We start from the raw sequence: 23,563 nt of genomic DNA, 5'->3' as shown, positions 1-23,563 counted from the left end.
TTTCAGGATAGCTACAGATAAGGACAAGAATGGTCCTAGAGCAGGCATGGGCAAACTACGGCCCGCGGGCCATATGCGGCCCGTTAAGCTTTTTAATCCGGCCCGCAGAACTTGATGAAATTATATTAATAAACCTTGTTAATGTTTTTTCCCCGCAATTCTGGCGTTTTCCCAATAGATGACGCACTCTATATACATTGACCTTTGTTGAGGTGCAGCGTATTACTCCACATTTGCGTTTTACTCTTTGTTCGGCTCGACCTGTTTATGTGAACAGGCGTTCAGCGTCATGAACATCAACAAAGCCAGCCACAGATCCAAGTTAACTCACCAACACCTCAGATCCATCCTGAGAATCGCCACAACAAAACTAAATCCAGACTTTGATGCACTGGCTAAAAAGGGAGACCAACAACACTGTTCCCACTGAAATTAAAAATAAGTTTCTTCGTTGTGTTATGTAAAAAATGCATTAGAAAGTATTTTTTTCAATAAGCCTTACATGTTACATGTCATTTCTGTTAAGTGATGGACATGAGTAGTGCGCAGGTGCACGTACGTTCTCAAAATAAAAAATGCGCTCCAGATCAAATAACGCGCTCTGCATACTGGCGCGCTGTCATTGTTCTGTCTTTGTGCTGGTCGTTGTTGAGTTTTGGCACAGGGGACAATTGAATAAGAAGGAGCAGGACAAGTAGACCTGCATCTCCTACCGTTTTTGAAATAAAGACAGTCAGGAGGAGAGTGATGATGATAATATCTTGAAGGATAACAGAATTTTCAGTGCTTTAAAATAATAACTGTTACTATTAAAAAAAGCTGTATTTTTTCATTTAATTTTCAGTGTTTTAAAAGTCATCTCAATAAATAGCTAAATACCATGGGACTTCAAAGACAGATATTTTGTTGTAATGCATTTGTTCATTTTCAATTGAAATTAAAGTACATGTTTTCTACATATCCCATGATATTTTATTTTCTCTTATGAGGTGTATTACCAAAACACTCCGTCCATCTGCTCCTGGTCCGGCCCCCCTGTCAAATTTTAGAACCCTTTGTGGCCCACAAGTCAAAAAGTTTGCCCACCCCTGTCCTAGTGGGTTAGTTTTAAATGGGAGTCAGACAAAATTACGAGGGCATTAGACAGGAATTAAGAAGCATTAATTCGGAACACCTTTATCTGACAAGTCCATATCAGACACGTGGAGGGTGCTTAAAGATCAATTGCACAGAGTACAGGAAAGGTATGTTCCTCTTAGAAGGAAGGAAGGGGATGGAAAGATAAGAGAACCTTGGACTTGGATGTCCAGAGAGGTGATGAATTTAGTCAAAAAGGAAAAGTATGTAAAGCTTCAGAAGTTAGAATCAAATGAAACACGTGAGGAGTAAATGCCAGAAAGGAACTAAAGAAGGGAATTAAGAAAATCAGAAGGGGCTATGAAAAGCCCCTGGCAAATAGGATTAAGGAGAAGACTAGAGAGAGGGTAGAACCAATCAGAAACCATGTGCCTGAAGTCAGAGGAGGTAAGGAGGTCCTGAATGAATACTTCTCTTCAGTGTTGGTCTTTGACAAGTGTAAGGTCAGTATAGAACAGACTCATGTAATGGAACCTGGCCTTCATTTGCTGGGGGATCAAGCTCAGTAGCTGAGGTAATGTTGCAACACCATCAAACGCTGGTTAAACCCCACTGTGATCAGTATTACGTTCAGATCTGATCGCCTCATTATGGTAAGGATGTATAAGCTTTAGACAGGATTCAGAGAGCATTTACCTGGATTAGAGAATATGTGTTATGAGTTGGGGGAGATAAGGGATAGGTCCTTAATGAAAAAATTACTTCAGCATTCACCAGTGAGATGGATGTTGATGAATGTGAGATCAGTGTGGATAGGCTAATATGTTGAATTTAAGAAAGAGGTTGGCTTGGAAAATTTGAAAAGCATTAGGACAGGTAAGTCTCCGGCCTGGAAGAGTTACAGTATACTTCAGGCTACTATGGGAAGTGAGGGAAGAGATTGCTACAATTTAGTAGTTGATCTTTGTGTCTTCACTGACCACAAGGAGTAATACCAGAAGACTGGACAGTGGCAAATGTTATTCCTTTGATCAAGAAAGTTTATAGACCATTGAGTCTTATGCCAGTGGTTGGGAGACCATTGGAGAGAATAGAGACAAAATCTATGAGCCAGTGTGGCTTTGTGAGGGGTAGGTTGTGCCTCACAAGCCTGATGGTATTCTTCGAAGGAGTAACCAAAGAGATTGATGAAGGCAGAGCAATGGATATGGTGTATGTGGATTTTAGTAAGGTGTGTGACAAGGTTAATCACGGCAGGTTCATTCAGAAAGTCGGGGGCATGGGATCCAGGGACACTTGGCTGTTTGGATTCAAGGCAAAGTATACAAGTAGATAGAGCATATTCTGCCTGGAGATTTGGGACTAGTGGTGTTCCATAGACATCTATTCTTGGACCCCTGTTTTTTGTGATTTTTATGAATGACTTAGATGAGGAAATGCAACGATGTGTTAGCACTTTTTCAGGTGACACAAAGGTCACTGGTGTTGTGGATAGTGCGAAAAGTTGTTATAGGTTACAGTGGGACATTAATAACTGGGCTGAGGAAGCTCCACAGGAGTTCAATCTGTAAAATTATGAAATGATACACTTTGGAAGGTTGTACTTTAAGGCAGAGTACAAGGTTAATGGCAGGATTCTTAGCTGTGTGAAGGATCTTGACACCCATGGAGTTGCTGCATTAGTTGATAGGATGGCAGATGGCATGTTGGTCTTCATTAGTCAGGGGATTGAGTTCAAGAGCCATGGGGTGAGGTTGAGCTCTATAACCCCAGTTCGACCACTCAGAAAACGAAGAAAGCCCTTAACTCCGAGTGGAGTCATCGGGACGCCGTCATGACGGTGTGTTTTTAGCAGGCTTTCTTGTTTTTACGAGCCTGAGTTGCTAGCTCGATGCTCAACCCAGCATGCATGGAAAACGTGCAAGGGAGCCAGCTGGATTCGAACTCGGGAGCCTTCGCTCCGAAATCTGGCGCTGATGCCACTACGCCACCAGCTGGCCAGACCACTCATGGATTACGGTATTTAGTTCTGGTTGCCTTATTATAGGAAGGATTTGGAAGCTCCAGAGAGGGCGCAGAGGAAGTTTACTAGAATCCTATCTGGATTAAAGAATGCCTTTTGAGCAAAGGTTGACTGAGCTAGGGTTTTGTCTTTGTAGTGAACTAGGGTAAAAGACAATTTGATAAAAGTGATTAAGAGGACAAAAGAGATACATAGAGACAACTAGCATCTTTCAGCTGGGGTGGCAATAGCCAATATGAGATTACATACTTTCAAGGTGATTGGAGGAAAGTATAGGGGTAGTGTCAGAGTCAGTTTTCTTTTTACAGAGAGAGGCAAGTACATTGGTTGCACTGCCAGGGGTGGTGGTAAAGGGAGATATATTAGGGTCATTTATGATACTTTGATAAGCACATGAATGATAGAAAAATGGAGGGCTATGAGGGAGGGAAGGGTTAGATCAGGGGTGGGCAAACTTTTTGACTTGTGGGCCACAAAGGGTTCTAAAATTTGACAGGGGGGCCGGACCAGGAGCAGATGGACGGAGTGTTTTGGTAATACACCTCATAAGAGAAAATAAAATATCATGGGATATGTAGAAAACATGTGCTTTAATTTCAATTGAAAATGAACAAATGCATTACAACAAAATATCTGTCTTTGAAGTCCCATGGTATTTAGCTATTTATTGAGATGACTTTTAAAACACTGAAAATTAAATGAAAAAATACAGCTTTTTTTAATAGTAACAGTTATTATTTTAAAGCACTGAAAATTCTGTTATCCTTCAAGATATTATCATCATCACTCTCCTCCTGACTGTCTTTATTTCAAAAACGGTAGGAGATGCAGGTCTACTTGTCCTGCTCCTTCTTATTCAATTGTCCCCTGTGCCAAAACTCAACAACGACCAGCACAAAGACAGAACAATGACAGCGCGCCAGTATGTGGAGCGCGTTATTTGATCTGGAGCGCATTTTTTATTTTGAGAACGTACGTGCACCTGCGCACTACTCATGTCCATCACTTAACCGAAATGACATGTAACATGTAAGGCTTATTGAAAAAAATATTTTCAAATGCATTTTTTACATAACACAACGAAGAAACTTATTTTTAATTTCAGTGGGAACAGTGTTGTTGGTCTCCCTTTTTAGCCAGTGCATCAAAGTCTGGATTTAGTTTTGTTGTGGCGATTCTCAGGATGGATCTGAGGTGTTGGTCAGTTAACTTGGATCTGTGGCTGGCTTTGTTGATGTTCATGACGCTGAACACCTGTTCACATAAACAGGTCGAGCCGAACAAAGAGTAAAGCGCAAATGTGGAGTAATACGCTGCATCTCAACAAAGGTCAATGTATATAGAGTGCGTCATCTATTGGGAAAACGCCAGAATTGCGCGGAGAAAACGTTAACGTTTATTAATATAATTTCATCAAGTTCTGCGGGCCGGATTATAAAGCTTAATTGGCCGCAAATGGCCCCTGGGCCGTAGTTTGCCCATGCCTGGGTTATTGATCTTGGAGTAATTTAAAAGTTCAGCACAGCATCATGAGCTGAAGAGACTATACCATGCTTTTCTGTTCTACGTTTCATGAATGTTGCTGTTGAACAGCCTAAATGTAGCCATTAAATAAAGAGAGCCTTACCTCAATTATGAATGTCATTTTCTCACTGTAAGAAGAGGGGACCGCAGTGTTGTACATCTTTATAGATTTCAATGATTCATTTAGTTTCTCTTCAATGTCCGTTCGCAACTGAGGCAACGATTTCTTGAAAAGACAGATTATGCAAAGTTCACTGTGTGTTTAGTAGAAAGGTGAGCCTGCCAGTTCTGATGCTAACTTCTCACTTTCACATCCCAACTTATTCCATAATCCCCTTCTCTGAAGGAAAGCTTGTAGCATGAGCTCATGTTTTGAGATGCAATGCAATATTTCTGAAATTGAATATTAAATAGGTAATTTCATTCAACAACAATCCACTTGAGAGAGCACATTTTATCATCTCGTCTTGGATGATGTCATTCCTGCTCTACCATAGTGTCTCAGTGCAAATCCCAAGCCTCTAATATGACACTTGATTCTTGAACTTTTGATTATTGTCACTATAGCATAACTAGAGAGTGACAACAAACACTGCTCTGTCCATTAATGTTGTCTAAATTGCCCACCTTCCCCAGTAATATTCCACTTATCTGACAATCTGTAAGTAATTTTTTTTCATTGTACATGAGCATACATGTATTTTGCATTACTCATCTTTGACTTTTAGTCTTTGCACCTCTGCACGATTATGTCAACTTCTGCTTACTACCTTGTCTTGATCCCACTAATTTTATACACCCATCCCACATTCCTGGTCCTATGCTTGGGTCTTCCTTTTCAGAAGAACTTGCTATTCGCATCTCTCTATCAAGGAGTAGCAGCTGTAAGATCAGGGTTCAACACCCAGTGTTGTTTGTAAGGAATTTATATGCTCCACCCATGGCCATTTGGGTTTCCTCGAGGTGCTCCAATTTCCTCCCACATTTCAAAGACATACAGATCACGGTTAGCAAATTATGCAACATTGGTGACAGAAGCACGTCAACACCTGCAGGCTCTCTAGCCCCACCCACACCCCCACCCAGCACATACGTGGACTGTTTTGGTCACTGACGCAAATATTTCACTATGTTTTGATGTTTTAATCCCAGGCTAATCACAAGACAATTTACAATGGCCAATTAACCTACCAAATGGTACATCTTTGGACTGTGGGAGGAAACTGAAGAGGTCACGGCAAGAACATATAATTCCCACTGCTCCTTATAGGCAGTGACATGCATTGAACCTGGGTAGCTGGTACTGTAAATTGTTGTGCTAGCCACTATGTTACAGTGTCACCTTTTGATGTACATGTGACAAATAAAACTAATCTTCCTCTTTTTCTTCTCTAACATGTTACCTCACATTAGCTGAAGTAATAACACTCCCCAGCAGAAAGATTCTCTTAATCAGCTAAATGCCACAAATTCAGGCTTACAGTTCAGAAATCCAAAGATGATCTGAAACTGCAATATATCCAAAAGAATTCCCAAAATTCATCTTATTATTTGTGGTAATATTACTTCCTGTGTTGTGCCTAAGTTACATTGATCTGTTGGTATACATGTACATGATTGAATGACAATAAACTTTGACTTTGACTAAATATGCTCCAGTTAAACAAAACCCATTTTAGTCTCATCAGAGTTCCCCACAAAATTCATGTTAGTGATGCTGAATTGTTTGTACTTTAAATATACGATTGAGCATAATGCACTATATATTATCAAAAATTGAGATTGCTTTTACAGAATATGACTTACATTAATGTGGTTAACAAGTTCCTTTGTTAGCCGAACAGCCAAATTTGAGATACCAGCCTTTCCTTCTTGAAAAAGTTGCCTAGTTAATAAAATTTTGAAGAATATCATAGTCAAGGCTGATATTTTATGAGATAATGGCAAAATAATCCAACTGTTTTTGCATTGCCTTAACTGGGAAGTGCTATGTATATGAAGTGTGGAGACGGTACTAACAAGCCTCATGATATACTAGCAACATAAGCCAGGGGGGCCCATGATCCAGGTAGTACCACGCTTTCTTGCACCTCCTCCACACTGGATTATTTCCACTCCGGACAATCCTAGCACTGAATTTAGAATCCTCCCCATGCTGCTCATAAACTCTGAACTGAAGGATGTGGGACACAATATGGTCAACGTTATCACTCGATCAGTCAGCACCAGTAATGCAACATTCCTAGTTTCTATGGGTAAGCTATTGGAACACAGACAACTCCAACAGAAAAGGAGATGGAAGAGCAAGCACTACCTTTATGGCTGAACACAATCTTTTTACACATATCAGAAACCACTGGGGATGCTGTGTTTGTCTCTCTCTCTTCCTAGCAAGCGAGACAACCAGATCATCTCCGAGTGTCTCTATCATCTGCTGTTTCGATTTCACATTTCCAGCATCCGCTGTTTTGTTCTTGCCTCACTATCTCCCCATTGTCCACCAGCAGTAAATAACCAGAAAAGTCCAGAGTATTCCTTCTGATTCTCTGTGCGTGAAAACTGACAAACTTGGGCAATCTACACCTTTCATTTTACCAATCTCACACTTTAAGTGACACTTCCCCAGCTCCATCATCACATTCTGCACCATGTCAAACACTTTCACCTTTGTTCCTTAGTCAGCCTGCTCACGTACTGTCTGTTAGAGCAGTGAATGAGGCACACGGCAACCTCGCCTTCAATGGTGAGGACACTGAGAATGGGAGTGGGGATGCCAAATACCAACCTTCAATCCTCAAGGACCCTGTTATGTTTTGTAACTTCAAAACATTAAACTAATTCAAAGAAAGACACAAAGAGTCCAAAATACCAGTGTAAATTTGAGTTAACTTAAAGCAAGGCGCCCACTTATTATGATGACTTAGCAATTAATGTATTTTTACAAATAATCTGTAATTAATTATTTAAACAGGAGCACACACACACACACACACACAATTGAAATATTAAAGATACAACAGACCTAACCATGCAGGCCATGGTCTCTTCTCACTGCTGCTATTGTGAAGGAGGTACAGATCCCTTAGGTCCCACACCACCAAGTTCAGGAACAGTTATTACCCTTCAACCATCAGGCTCCTGAACCAGCATGGATAGCCTCACTCACCACAACACTGAAGTGATTCCAAAGCGTATAAACCCACTTTCAAAGACTCTACAATTCATGCTCTCAGTATTATTTATTACTTAACATTTTCTTTTTGTATCTGCACTTCTTGTCGTCTTTTGCATGTTGTTTGTTTGTCCATCTTTGTGTGTAGTTTTTAATTGATCCTGTTGTGTTTCTTTGTATCTATTGTGATTGCCCACGACATGTATGTTAAATTGACTTTGAACATTGGTTAAGAGTACTCTGTGCAGTTTTGTTTGTCATGTTACAGGGAAGATGTGATTCAGCTAGAAAGGGTGTAAAAAAGACTCACAAAGATTTTTCCAGGACTGAAGAGTTTGAATTATAATGAGTGACCTGATAGGCTGGGACTGCTTTCCATGGAGTGAAGGAGGCAGAGGGGTATCTTTATTCCTTCTTTACAATTCGTGACAGGTATTGGATATGGTAGATAGTCAAATTCTTAGGACGGAAGTTTAAGATGAGAGGGGGAAGATTTAAGAGTTCTGAGGGCCCAATTTTTCCCACAGAGTGGTGGGTGTACAGAACAAGCTGCCAGAGGAAGTGGTGGAGACAGGTACAGTTATAAAATTTAAATGATATTTGGACAAGTGGCTGGATAGGGAAGTTTGAGGGACATGGGTTCAATGCAGGAAAATGGGACCAGTTCAGGCCAGAATGGATAAGTTGGTTTCAAGGGTCCGTTTCTGGTTTGTATACTTCTCTGACCTGGCAGTAAAAATTAACGTTACATGGAAAAGATTGAGTGGTTTTGATTCCTGAAAACCACTGTTTGTTTTCCTACAGAGTTTATCTACCATTGCCACGCCCCTTTTGAATGACAAGCAAATTCATTACGCAACATTAGCTCACACCATCCTCAGCTGCTGTGTATAAATCATGCCATTTGTATTTTTTCTAATATATGGTTTGAAATAATGTTTTGGCTGATTTTTTTGTCAGACATTGGAGAAACATTAATATTATTCAAGTCAATTCAGGTTACTGCCAGAGCCTCAAATCTCTATCTTAGTGCAAATGGTTCAAATCCAGAGAATAACATGCATTTGACTCCAAATCTCTGACCATTCCAATGTCAAACTAAAGTTGCATCCTAATAGGAATCAGATGAAAGACACCATAAAAGTGCACTAATATAAACAATAAAATCAAAATAAGAAAAAAAACTGAGCAAATAACAAGATGGAGGAGCTAGTAAGAAATACACTGAGAGATTAATTGAAGATGTGTCTCCCATCTTTTACCGGAATTGTTCATGGTCTTCAAAAAAAGCCTTCTCCTTCATGATAGCATCACTGAGTGCTACTTTGTCATTGATGTCTTTCTGGCCTCGACACTTAACCATCATGTAACCCTTACTCAGCTCCACCACCAAGTTCTCCATAATGTCCACCACGTTCATCTCTGTTCCTTTGTCAACCAGGTCAGGTTTTGTTAAAATGCCTGCAGAATGTAAAAAAGAGAAAAGGTGATAAAATTAATTTGTTTTGATTGATGGAATGTTAAGATTAATTTTGAGGAGTGTGTTGTATTAAACTTTGTAAAATACTGGGTGAATGTCTCAACAGTTCAAAATGACAATTTAACTCTGTGAGCTTGCAGCACGTGGCGTATCTGTACAAATTAAACACTACAAGTTTATTTCTGGCTAATGGTTGCTGATAGCAGCTGGATCCTTTCTTAGTCTCAGGCATCATTAACATGAGGACATCTGTAATGATTGTTGGTCATTTTGAGAGCTAAGGTGATGGATTCTTTCTTAATGACTATCAAGTTGGCTTGATGGATCCTTTTATTGGATTCAGTCTTATCACCTATATGTAATATTAATGTTATTTTGTAACTAAAGAAATATTAAGCAGAAAACATTAGTGGATAAGGAGTGACCATTAAAGTGTCCAATTTATTTATAAGAATACGTGCAACGAAGGTGGAGGCAGAGTCATGATGGTGCTAAGTTGTGATTCCTTCACATTCATCTATGAAAACAGCTTAATTTCTACCACTGATGTCTCCCCTTCTCCCTCTCAGTGTGGATAGAGTTCTGTTGAAGACCCTGACCTGGAGTTATACTCAGATTTTGGTTCATTGCGGTAGTGGGAACCACTCTCAGGGGCTCATGACCAGCCACTTCTCGATATCCCTAGGATATGGCCTTGAAGACAAGTGCCCCTTTGTGGTTCCGAGGTCTCGTGGCCTGGGAATGGGATTATTCTAGGCTGCTACCACCAACTGAAGCATCATGGAAGAGAACGGAACATCGGGAACAGCAAATCACCTGTGGGAGGCTGTGTGCTCACTCTTTCTCCCCCTCTCCCATCGGTGTCTGAGAGATTGTTGCCGAGTCACAGCACCCAGAGTAAACAGTGATACGACAAAACTTTTAACACCGTAAATCAATGAGTTATCTCCCCTCTCACTGTGAAAGGGGACACCTCCTTTTCCCTTTACTAGGGAGAAGGAGAGAGCCTGTAGCATGTCGAGTTGTCAGGTGAACGATTAGTTTTTATTGTCCTGTAGATCATGGTCTTTAACGGAGCGTTACTATTGCTTGTTTGGTGGGTGGAGGGTGCTGATGCCTTTTTGTGAAAGTGGGTGCGGTTGTTGCTTTGCTACTGCTTGTGCGTGGGGGGGGGAGTGGGGGGGCTTTAGGGTGCTGTCATTCATTCCTTGGGGCACTCGTCTGTTTTTGTGGATGTCTATGAAGAATTTCAGGATGTATATTGTATGCATTTGTCTGATATTAAATGGAACTATTGAACTATTGAGCAATGTTAGTGAACATGAGTTGTTTGAAAGTACGAAACCAGGCTGAGTTCACATTGTGAGATCGCCCAACAGCAGCAACAATCAAGTGTTGTGAGACCTGAAATCTTTGTGACTTACTATGTAGTACTTTGGGTGGATTCTTTGCGCTTTCTATTTTATGATAATAAATTAGGCTTAATCTACATTGGTTGTGCTTGCATGCTTATTAGCATGTCTCCTGGTCACTCGAATAGTTTGGGGCTAATCCACAAAGGAGAGTGGGAATGGAGAGAAAGGATTGGGAGCTACTAACACAAGGCATGGTTGAAGCTGATAAACAAATTTAAGTACTTTTGATAAATAGATGAAAGTAAATTTTTAGTTTTATTTAATACTATAATCTATAAGAAGGCTGTTATAGCAAGTAGTATTTCATGGTACATTGGGGACAGTGACGTTGAATACACTGTTTAAGATGACCTCAAAGACAGCTTGCTTCATGTTACTGTCCACAGGTTGGGGAAAAGTTGATGGGAGAGTGGAGTGCTTTATGCTCTGGGGTGGTGAACCTGAGGTGGAATTTCTTTAGCCAGAGGATGGTGAACCTGTGGAGGCCGTCTACTGGGTATATTCAAAATGGAGGTTGATAGGATCTTGACCATTGTGAGCATCAAAGGTTACTAGGAGAAAGCGGGAGAAGGGGCTTGAATAGGATAATAAATCAGCCACAATGGAATGACAGAGCAGACTAGATGGGCCGAATGGGCTAATTCTACTCCTATGTCTTATAGAATGTGTTGCAACCAGGAGGATCTGGACCATCAATCTTAAGACTTTCTCCAACGGTCAGATGTAGGAAATGGTTCCATATTTCTATGTAATTACCCAGAGTTCTTTCCCCTTCAGGATCCACTTCCTGAGCCATTTTCAGCGCTTCTGTGGTTGCTATGTCGACATTACATGGCACAACTACAAGATTAATTGTCTCTCGTTTTGTAATAAATGATTTAATAAGTTTCTTAATCTGGAATAAAACAAACCACAAAACTGTGGAATCATAAAAAGGTTGACATTGACAATTCTAAAGTAACCAAATTGAGGTAAAAGTGTAATGGACAACAGAGCAATGAGTAAAACATAAATTGGAGTTGTCTGCTTAAACAGAATAACATGCTCAGTTTAGGTTGATGTACAATGATGTAAGGTGCATCAATATATTGGCAAGTTGATTTGGTCTAGGAAATCATTGTGCTATATTTAGCATAATGCTGGTGCTTTATAAGACACCTGTCAGGCCGCACTTGGAGTATTGCTAACAGATTTGGGCCCCTTATCTCAGAAAGGATTTTTGCCATTGGAGTGAATCCAAAGAAGGTTCATGAGAATGATTTCAGGAATGAAGGGGTTAGCTAACGCGGAGTGTTAGGCAGCTTCAGGCCTGTACTCACTGGAACTTTAAAGAATGTGTGGGGATCTTATTGAAACCTACTGAATGTTGAAAGGACGAGGTAAGGTGGATGTGGAGAGGATATTTCCTCTGGTGGGGGTATCCAGAACTAGAGGGCTCAGCCTCAATACTGAAGGATGAACTTTTAGAACAGGAGGAATTTTTTTTTATTCAAAGAGTTATGAATCTGTGGAATGCTCTGCCACAGACTGCAGGCCAAGGCTGTGGGTATATTCAAAGGGGCAGTTTCCTGATTGTTTGGGGCATCAAGGGATATGGTGAGTCAGCAGGTTTACAGGGTTGGGTGGGATCTGGGATCAGCCATGGTGGAATGATGGAGCAGACTCGATGGGCTGAATGGCCAAATTCTGCTCCTGTCTCATGGTCTTGTCATCAAGCCCAGTGAATGCACAAAATATAAAGGAAATCCAAAAATTCATAACTTCAGGACACACTCAAGTGGTTTAGAGGCAATTAAATATATTCTTGGAACAATTTCACTTGTAAGTAGGAAATGCAGAAGAGAATTGTGATACAGATTCCACAAACAACTTGGGGGTACTTTTCCCTACATTAATTCAAAACATCAGATAGAAATCAGGCCCCATTACCTGCTCTCCAATATTAACTGGCTGGTTACCAACTGCTACCCGGGCAATTCCTGGCAAATCTATCAAGGTCAGGTCAGGGACAATGGTGGACTCAATTTCGAGACTGATCAATTCATTGCTGATTCCCACTCCTTGCCCGGCAATACTGTTCTGGGCTGCAAACAGTTACAAATTTCATCAATTTTAATAAAAATAAACAATTAGCAAATTTAAAGACAACAATAAGACACTTTGACTTGTAAAGTGAAGACAGATCTTGTGTTGCCCTGAGGTTAACAGCAAAAACCAGGGAATGCTTGTTCATTCCAGGGTGATCCCTGGTGTCATTATCTACAGGGACACCGACTCCCATTTCTTCAGAATGCCTGAGCCCCCTCTAGGGACTGTTTCAGAGCAAAGAGCCTGCTGAACTTACAGAATGTCTTTGATGGGTCGCAAGGCCCAGTGATGACAGTCAAAGGTGACTGTACTGACTTTTTGTTCATGTGGGGGGGAAGAAACTTCCTGAATCATTGTGTGTTTGTCTTCAGGCTTCTGTACCTCCTTCCTGATGGTAACAGTGAGAAGAAAGCTTGTCCTGCATGGTGGGGGTCTTAGTGATGGATGTCGCCTTCCTTAGACACCTCTCCTTGAAGATGACTTGGATACTGCGGAAGCTGGTACCCATGATAAAGCTGTCTAATTTTCCAACTCTTCACAAATTAATTCAATCTTGTGCAGTAGCACCCCCAACTCCCTTCCCACCATACCAAACAGCTATCTAGCTAATCAGATTGCTTGTTACGGTACATTTGTAGAAGTTTGAGTGTTAGACTGGTTTCAGTCTCTGAAAAGGCTGGAGAATTTCCAAATTATTTCCCTCCTGCTACTCTGGGCTTTTTCAGCTCTCCACATTGATAACAAGAAGTTAATTTGCATATGATGTGAGGCAGTCTACTGGATATTTGCATATACTGCGGTTGTGTGAAACAACAGGATGAATGAAGATAAATTTTCCTGTTCTTCGTTGTTCATGGGAGACGTTTGGACCAGAAAAACCTTGTCATGGTGCTTTCATTTTTTCCATATTACCTCAGCTTATCTTTCCTTAGAGAGCAGTTAGCCTTACACTAGTCATGGAGGTGGCATCAACAAACACCGAAACCAAGGGCGACTTCCTCCAGACGGTTCACAAAGCTTCTTTCCACTTCTTTTTCTTTCTTTCTTTCTGCTACTGTTGGATCCTGTGAACGATGGTTTGATAGTGAGTTTCCGGGCCAACTGAATGCGCTTCGCGATCTCCGAAGGGGGTTCCATGAGGTGCCTGGCGATGGTGCACGAGCCTATGTTTGCCTCCATCTGCTCTCGCTGATTAAAGTGCCGAGGAAGATTGAACTCTTTGAAGTGAGTGTGGAAGACAGGCCAGTGTTCAGCGTTGTCTAGAACCCTCTGGCTTGCAGCTGCCACCGGAAAAAGGCGTCTGCATGCGACAGTCTCCCTGTTCCTCTGGCTCACTGGAAAAAGGCATCTGCATGCGACAGTCTGTTCCTCTGGCTCACTGGAAAAAGGCGTCTGCATGCGACAGTCTCTCTGTTCCTCTGGCTCCCGGCTCCCAGAGGAAGGTCTGACTGGTTTGACTGGTCTCCTTCTCCCTTGATACTGTCAGAGAATGGCACCATTATCCTGGCTCTTGGGCGAGGTTTAATCAATGCAGTTTGTGTACTCCATTGTAGTTCACATTACGATGTGTTTCTGGCCACTTTGTTTTTCTGTTGCTATTTTGGGCAGTCTGCAGATAACAAACCCTGAACTACAGTGAATATGCTTGGACTCTTACTTCGATTTTGGATTTTCTATTCTGTGTTTTTTTTTTGCTCTTCTTTTTGTCACTGTTTGCATGATTTTTTTTGCAGGTGAGGGGGTCTTGTTGTTTTGCTTTGAATGGATTCCATGAATGGATTCCATGGTTTTCTTTGCCTCATGGCTGACTGTGGCAAAGACGAATTGCATACTGTGGTGAAGGGTTGCATACTGCATATGTACTTGATAATAAAAGTACCTCGAATGTTTGTATCTTGAGAGACAATCATATTGGGAACCGGTTACCAGAAGATGCATTTGATGGGGTGACTCTATGAAAGGGGATTTACATCAATGCCCCAAACCATATTTTCCTGACATTATTGATGTTTCCTGAATGAAAGTGAATTTGCTATTGGCCGAAGAGATGTATTTTCCATATTTAGGAAAATAAGTAAAAATGTAACCTTGAAACACAAGATAAGTAGCTAGCTCTCACGATACAGTTGTCAATCCTTTTAACCTACTCTTTATAGTATTGTGATATGTTTATTATGCATCATTAATCCACAGCTGATCTTACACAGCAATGTTTTGGAACATACCTTTGACAATTTCTTCTTCCACCTCAGCTGCACTGCTGAGTTTCTTTGAATAATCCCTGTAGCTGATTTTCCCCTTCCAAACATTCTCCTTTTTAACTCTTTTTAGCTTCAGTTCCAAAGGACATCTGGTTACAATTCCTGTTGCAATGAAGACATTGCAAGATATTAATTAGGACTAAAAAGTGATTACGGAAGGGAATATTTTTGAGGAGCATGGTGAAAATAATGGCTTTGTGGCCTGGTTTGCAAACAGTAAAAAATGGGTGAAGGGGCAGGTAGTGCTGAGGAAGCAGGGAGTCTGCAGAAAGACTTAGTTGGATTATAAGAATGGGCAAAGAGGAGGCAAATGGAATACAACATAGGGAAACGTATGGTCATGCCCTTTGGTAGAAGGAATAGAGACAGATTATTTTCTAAATGGCGAGTAATTTCAAAAGTCTGAGGTGCAAAGGGACTTGGGAGTCCTTGTGCAGGATACAATAAAGGTTAAATCGCAAATTGAGTTGGTGAAAGGAAGGCAAAGGCAACAATGGTATTTATTTTGAGAGGACTGCAATATAAAGGAAGGATGTATACCGAGGTTATAAAGCATTGGTCAGACCAAATGGAGTATTGTGAGAGTTTCGGGCTCCTTATCTAAGAAAAGGTGTGCTGACAATGACACTGGAGAGGGTCCAGGGGAGATAATTCTGGGAATGAAAATGTTAACACATACTGAGGAGCATTTGATGGCTCTGGCCCTGTACTCACTAGAGTTTAGAAGAATGAAGTCTCACTGAAACCTATCAAATATTGAATGGCCTAGATTGAGTGGATCTTGAGAGGGTGTTTCCTATAGCGGGGGAATCTAGGACCAAAGGGCACAGCCTCAAAATAGAGGGATGTCGATTTGGAACAAAGAAGAGGAGGAATTTCTTTAACTGGAGGATAGTGAATCTGTGGAATTCATTGCAACAGGCAGCTGCGGATGCCAAGTCAATAGGTAGATATAAAGATAGTCAGGGCATCAAAGGTTATGGGGAAAGGGCAAAATAATGCCATTGAGAGGGATAATGAGTCAGCCATAATGGAACAGCGGAGTGGCTTCAATAGGCCAAATGGCCTAATTCTGCTCCTATGTCTTTTGGCATCAAAGATTATAGGAAGACACCAGCAGAATAGGGTTGATAATATTTCAGCCATGATGGAATGGCAGGGAGACTCGGATGGGCCAAATGGCCTAATTCCTCTCCGAGAAAACAAGTCAGTGCAACAAATAATAATCACCAAAATACCATCTACTTCTCAAATACCATCTTAGCTGAAAAATTTAACTGGGATTTGAGGAACTAATGATACTGTCTTCAGATTAGCTTTTTACAAAATCTATTCCTTTAAACTATTATGTTAACAACACAGTGTCAATCAGTGAATTAGAGGTGGACTGGGCATATGACTCATAGTAAACTAACTATTACATGTGAAATGTCTATATATTTTGCAAACAAAGACTCAAGAATGCCTAGAACATAGAAGGTGGAGCGGAGTGATGATGGTGCTAAATGGCAACTCTTTTACTTGCATCTTCGGAAACAGCTCTATTTCCATCTGTAATATCTTTATTTTTCCCTTTCCGGGTTCTTTTGAAGACCCTGACCTGGAGTTACACGCTGATATAGTTCTTTGCGGGAATGGGACCCGCTCTCGGGGTTTCATAAATGGCCATTGTTATTCGGCATGCCAAGGGCTCGGCCTAAGAGTCCAGCTCAGATTTGGAAGCCTAGGATCTCGGAGCTCTGGAGGTGGGCAGATCGAGGGTCGGTGTCATGGCAGGAGACTTGTGTGTTGACAAGGGAGTTGGAATACAGGTGTCCCCCCATTTACAAAGGTAGAGCGTTCCTATGAAACCTTTCTTAAGCCGAAATGGCGTAAAGCGAAGAACCATTAATTTATATGGGGAAAATTTTCACAAAAGCTCAGATCCTCTTTGTAATGTGAAAACAGGTTACTAGTGCAGGTCTTTTGTAAAAGCGAAGTGACGTAAAGCGAACATTTGTAAAGCGGGGGGCACCTGTATCTACAGCTGTGTGCCCAGATTTTTGGACACAGCTTGAAAAAAAAGTGACGTCATGGACTTTTAACATCGTAAACCAGTGGGTTGTTATGTCTCCCCGCTCACTGGGAAAATGGAGACCTCACTTTTTCCCTTATTAGGGAGAGAGAGAGAGCCTGTGGTATGTCAAATGTCAGGTGAAAGAGTAGTCTTTGGACTACTGCAAATCTGTGTCTCTGGTTGCAAAGAAAAAGCATTTCAGGATGTATATTGTATACATTTCTCTGACATTAAATGTACCCTTGAAACCTCTGAAACAACATGTCCCATAAAACCATGGTAATTATTGTTGCAAAATGCATGGGTGGAGAATGTTTGTATTGGAAATGTTCCTAAGATCAGAGTGTGAAACCATAGTAATTAATTACTGGATGAAATTCCAAAATGTGGTGGGATATTGATCAGAGACAAGGGCTCAAAACTCCCATAGCTGCTAATAAAATTTTAAATTTTAAGTCTGGACATAAAATGGGTCTTAATAATGGTGTTAATGAAACTACTGAATCTTTACTGTTGGGAAAGAAAATCAGCTATCCTTTCTCAACCTGATGTCTATGTGACTCCAGATATGCCAAAATATTTGACTCAATTGAAAAAGCCCGATAAAGCAGTTCAGTGCCATGGTTGCCATATTCCCAGAATAAATTTTAAGAAGTCAATAAACTTGATTGACAGGAATATTGGCCAATGAGATCTACTCTGGCTGATCAGTACTCTCATTAATCTAGGCCTTTCTAAAACTTATAAACACGAGAAAGTCTGCTGATGTTGGAAATCCAAAGCAGCACACATCAAATGCTGGAAAAACTCAGCAGGTCAGGCAGCATCTATGGACAATATTTTTTAAATTGATGTTTTGGGCTGTCATATTTCTTCAGGACTGAAAACTAAGGGGGGAAGATGCCAGAATAAGAAGTTGTGGGGGAGGGGAAAGAGACTAGCTGGAAGGTGATAGGGAAAGCCAGGCGGATGGGAAAGGTCAAGGGCTGGAGAAGAAGGAATCTGATACAAGAGTGGATCATTGGCAAAAGGAAAGGAGGAGGGCAGCCAGGGGGAAGTGAGGAGAGGTAAAATGCCAGAGTGGGGAATAGAGGATGAGGGGAGGGAGAGGGAACAGATTTTTTATTACCAGAAGGAGAAGTCGATATTTGTGCCATCAGTTTGGCCACCCAGATGAAATATAAGATGTTGTTCATTCACCCAGAGTGGGGCCTCACCTTGGTACAAGAGACGGCTTTGGACTGACATGTTGGAATGGGAATAGAAATTGGAATTAAAACGTTTGGCCTCAAGTCCCACAAGTGGTCCCCCAATCTACGACAGTTCTCACCAATGTATAGCAGGCAACATTGGAGGCACCAAACACAACAGACTACCTCACCAGATTCACGGGTGAAGTGTTGCCTCACCTGGAAGGACTGTTTGGGGCCCTAAATGGAGGCGAGGGAGGAGGTGTAGGGGCAGGTGTAGCACTTAGGCCACTTGCAGGCATCAGTGCCAGAGGAAGATTAGTGGTGGGGGGGGAATGAATGGACAAGAGAATCACGGAGGGAGCAATCTCTGTGAAAAGCTGGGGGCGTGGCAGGAGGTAAAGAAATGCAGAGTGGTAGGATCCCATTGGAGATGACAGAAGCTGTGAGGATGATGTGTTGGATGCTGTAGGTAAGAACAAGAGAAGCTCCATCGCTGTAAAGGAATGGGAAGATGGGCTGAGCGCGGATGCTCGGGAAATGGAGGAGATGGGGGTGAGGGCAGCATCGATAGTGGAGGATGGGAAACCCCATCTTTTGAGGAGGGAATGGAAAGCTGTGGCCTGGGAACAGGTGTGAGGCAAAGGAACTGAGGAAAATTAAACTTACTTGCAATGCATCTGACAGTAGAAACATACAACTTGGATACTTCTTCTTTGAAGAAGATAAAGATTAGCTTTATTTGTCACATGTCTGTCAAAACATACACTGAAATGCATCTTTTGTGTCAAAGACAAGCACGGTGCAAGAATATGATGAGGGCAGCCCACAAGTTTCACCATGCTCCCAGCTGCAACACAGCAGGGGCATAACTGACTAAGCCTAAACTACACGTCTTTGGGATGTGGAAGGAAACCCATACGTTCACGAGGAGAATGTACAGACAGTGGCAAGAATTGAATCCTGACCATGATCGCTGGTGCTGTAAAGTGTTACGATAACTGCTTTGCCACGCTACCATTATTTCCAGCAATTACCTTAAAAATAACTTCCTATTTAATAGCGTTTCTTTAATTGACACTTTTAGTACTGCAAAGGAATGACAAATAGAAGGACTGAAATATTTTCCACTTTAGTGCAATAGCAGCAGCTTCGGCAATTGAGTTAGTTCAGTTAGATTCAATCATGTAATTCTGTACAGGATTGCTGTTAAATGTTTATTAGGAGGACAACTGCCTGGAACACAGGAAGAGGGAACTTGTTTTGAACTGCAGGTGCTGTTTCTTGGGTAAAGCACACAAGATGCTGATGGAATATTGCTGACTAAGAGTAACCACACAAGACACATTTCTCCCTTAGAGACATTTAAGCAATCAAATTATACCCAACTAGACTCCATTTTTCATTACAATCATCATCATCTGACTATGTACCTTCATTTCTTCCTTTTTCCACCCACTTCTTAATCTTTTTTCAGCTGGCTGCTGTGACGACCTTCTCTAACAATACATCTGATCCCCTCCTGACTGTCAAAATCACACCCGGCATTCCCACCTTCCTGATTTTTCCCATTTTAGCAGATACTTCAAAGACAAATGTGAACATGTTTAAAACTTTGGACAAACAAAAGTGAGAACACATTTCTTAAATATGAGGTTCAGGAAATGATCAGGAGCCCATTGGTGGTAGGAGAAGTGGAAACAGAAAAGTTGTGCCTGCACAAGGGAACTAGAGAGGTGCGTGAGAGAGATCAATTTGCAGGGTCGTGAGCAAACGTGGGGAGAATGAGATTGAGATAGATTAGGATTCAGCACAGTCTCAACAGAAGAATATGCCATAAAATGGAAAGATACTTTTGAGGTAACTGGAAGAAATAATGGAATCTAATGGAATATTCATCACACAAGTGAACTACGTGATCACATTATTAGGCTTGCAAGCTTATAAATGCCCTGTGATTCTATGATGGTAATGTGGAGTTGATCAAGGTGAACAATTTCTTTGGGTAAGTTTGCAAAATCTATATGGTAAGGCATTAATTGTTACAGGGCTAGTGAAAACAAAGGCAGAGATGGATGGTTGATCAGACCAATCTTTGTCAATCCTTCCCTTAAAAAATAATCTCTGCAATTGTTTACAAATTTCTTGTAGTTTGATCCAAGAACCTGTTCATTGGCAAAGATCCAGCCAGTGTTTCTTTCATTTTGATGCTCTTTCTTTCTGTCTTTGAGGGAAAGCTCCCTTCCCCCTTCAAATCTTCCACTTAATGGAAGATTAGACATAAATTAGATGGGTAAAGGCTGGCCCCTCCAATCTTATGACGTCCAAGCCTCTTTCAATATGCATTTGTAACACATCTATCCAAACATACAGTATACAGTTTGCAACTACGACTTGGGCATCTACATACAACAAATAAATCTACAGACAAACAGTGAATGATCGACTCCAACAGTCTCTTACCACTCCCTCTGGGAAGGGACACTCCAGAGAGGGCCTCCAAGACGGAGCTCTTCCCAGAGCTCTGATCACCAATCACTGCGATGGCTGGAAGCCCCAGGTCTTTGTCCACACCAAATCCTCTCAGCGAGTCGATGAGATCAATGCATGGCCGTACCTCTTGTTCATATTGACTGGACAATGGAGTATCCATTGCCTAAAGAGAGAGGGAGAGAGAGGGAGGTAATCTTCTAGAGCTACCTTCAGAAGAAAATAAAAATGGCATTTTATGTTGTTTTAACAAAGGAGGATAGAAAGCAGTTTGAGGCTTGAACTGAGTCACTGGAAAGAATGGCAAAGGAGACCATTTTGGTGGTAAGAATCACCCTTCCATAAAACTTAATGGATTTATGCCAATGGGCCAAGCACACTAGGAATAAAGTGAGCCAAGACCAGTTTTACCAGATAAAAATATGGTTAATCCTACTGGAAACTTGAACATTTGAGTAGTTAGGAAATTTCTAAGGAGAAGTAGTGTGGATTCAGATCAAATATATTCCCAAAAAGAAAAAAAAGGGGAACTTACAAAGCGAAGCAGGTGTTGACGTTGACAAGCATACAAGTTAGATTTACAGTGTAGATATTGTGATCAACAGTGTAAACAGCCTGAAGGGGTGTGGAAGGACAGAAGTCAAGTTTATTGTCATATGCACAAGTACATGTACACACAGGTACAATGAAAAAGTCACATCACAGGCACATGAAATAAAGGAGACAATTAGGAAGACAATGTGGATACATGACAAAAGATTGGTCTGTAAAATTCAGGAAGTTGTATAATTTTATTTATAAACCCAAAAAGCAAAGAGATAGCAAAGCAGGAATTGAGTCCAAATTTACAGCCTGTGTGCAAAGTACAAACTATATAATTCTAAGGGCAAAATACAATCTGCTGGAGGAACTCAAAGGGCAGGTTGTATCTGTAAAGGGAGTGTACAATTTATGTTTCTAGTTGAGACCTTGCAATAGCTCTGATTCAGCGTTTCAATTTGAACCTTCCAACCCCCCTCTGCCCTCACCTATGGTGCCCGAGTTCCTCCAGCAGACTTTTTGCCCCCTGTAACAGTATCTGTAGTCTTTGTGTCTCCATTATTTTAAGTGGATACTTTGTTCAGTCTTCACACAGAGAAAAAATAACAGGTGATAATGGCATTAATAGCAAGATGGAGGAATGTGAAATGATCAGAATGAGTGCATAAAGAGATTATGCTCAGTCTGGAAAAGGGAACGAAGGGAAGATCTGTTTTTGCAACAAATGAAGCTCAGGGTAAATTTGTTGCCACAATTTCTGGTGCCAAATGCTCAGCAGAACAACAAGCAGCAACTGTACAACAAGCAGAAGCAGCAAATCAGACCCTTTTCTCACACACACACACACACACACACACACACACACACACACACACACACACACACACACACACACACACACACACACACACACACACACACACACACACACTCACTTACACACACACACTCACTCACTCACTCCCCAGAACAGGCAGTCTCCAGGCCTCCAACCTCCAGATTCGAGCCCCGGGCTCACAGACTTCGGGCCTGATATCCAGAATCAATGACCTTAAGGCTTCAACCTCTGGACTTGTTATCCTGAGGGCTTCGACCCCTGGTCTTCAACCTCCATACTCATCGACCCCTGGTCTTCAACCCCAGGAGTTGCCAAACATAGAACTCTGACATCAGGACTGGCCGACCGACCTTGAGCTTCCAATCTCGGGACACAGTGACCTCAGATCTCTGACCCCAGGGCTCACCAACCTCGGGGTTGCTGGCCGTTAAACCTCAGCGCACTCAACCCGACCTCTGACTCCTTCCTCCTAACTCTTTATTTACTGCCCCAACCTCTCAGTCCCCTCATCCCTGTGCCTTCTCCTAAACTGACCCCTAACTTACCACACTGGCCACAAAGATCAGGGGAAAAAAGTAACAAGCGAGGTTACAATTCAAAGGCAGTTTAGGGGCATATCTCATTGGGATTTTCATAAATTATGGTCACTCACCTTAACTGATAAACTTCTCTGTTCTTTCTGCACCTGACGTGCCTCTGCTACACCAAATGCATTCAACCAGACTTCCTTCTGTGGCTCATTCATTGTGTCTCCATTTTGGATCACATTATTGGCTGTTTCATCCGGTATAAACTGCTTAATGCACCAATTCTCTGACTGTGTTATGAATGCCATATTCTTTTGTTCCTAAAACAGAAACGCAACTCATTAGCTCATGATAGACACAGATGCTGAATGATCATCAAGCAGTTGTTCTATTGTCTAGCCCATATTGTGCTCCAGTTTTTATGACGGACCCTGGAACGGAGAACAGTCAAGTACAGGATCAAGCTCTTTGGCCTTCAACAACACACACAAAATGCTGGTAGAACACAGTATGGTGGTGAGGGAGGAAGTGCAAGGGCAGGTGTAGCACTTGTTCCGTTTACAAGGATAAGTGCCAGGAGGGAGATCGGTGGGAAGGGATGGGGGGGACGAGTGGACAAGGGAGTCGCATAGGGAGCGATCCCTGCGAAAAGCAGAAGGGGGGGGGGGGAGGGAAAAATGTGTTTGGTAGTGGGATCCCGTTGGAAGTGACGGAAGTTACGGAGAATCTTCCCCTCTTTCCGCTTTTTGCAGGGAAAAAAAGATAACAGCTGCCTACTTTATCAATCCCTCTGATAAACTTATAAGGTCTCTCCTCAACCTTTGCTGCTGCAGAAATAAGAACTGAAGTTTGTCTAAGCTCTCCTCATAGTACATGCTCTCT

General features: G+C 41.6%; 1 protein-coding gene across 4 annotated transcripts in view; it reads right to left on the bottom strand.

The window, feature by feature from the left end:
• LOC132393468 (interferon-induced GTP-binding protein Mx3-like) overlaps positions 1–23,563 on the bottom strand; it is a 47,705-nt gene that overhangs the window by 10,237 nt on the left and 13,905 nt on the right. For all 4 annotated transcript variants that reach the window (XM_059968739.1, XM_059968742.1, XM_059968741.1 and 1 more), the window contains 8 exons: positions 22,807–23,001; positions 20,750–20,942; positions 15,005–15,142; positions 12,621–12,775; positions 11,448–11,586; positions 9,059–9,257; positions 6,431–6,509; positions 4,728–4,850 (listed from right to left, as the gene is read on the bottom strand). In XM_059968739.1, coding sequence (XP_059824722.1) covers positions 4,728–4,850; positions 6,431–6,509; positions 9,059–9,257; positions 11,448–11,586; positions 12,621–12,775; positions 15,005–15,142; positions 20,750–20,942; positions 22,807–23,001 — 1,221 coding nt within the window. The remainder of the gene's footprint in view (positions 1–4,727; positions 4,851–6,430; positions 6,510–9,058; positions 9,258–11,447; positions 11,587–12,620; positions 12,776–15,004; positions 15,143–20,749; positions 20,943–22,806; positions 23,002–23,563) is intronic.

The sequence above is a fragment of the Hypanus sabinus genome, chromosome 4 (genome assembly GCF_030144855.1).
Source record: "Hypanus sabinus isolate sHypSab1 chromosome 4, sHypSab1.hap1, whole genome shotgun sequence".
Lineage (NCBI taxonomy): Eukaryota > Metazoa > Chordata > Chondrichthyes > Myliobatiformes > Dasyatidae > Hypanus > Hypanus sabinus.
The sequence above is the reverse complement of the archived record's forward strand: the minus strand, read 5'-3'. Positions and strand labels throughout refer to the sequence as shown.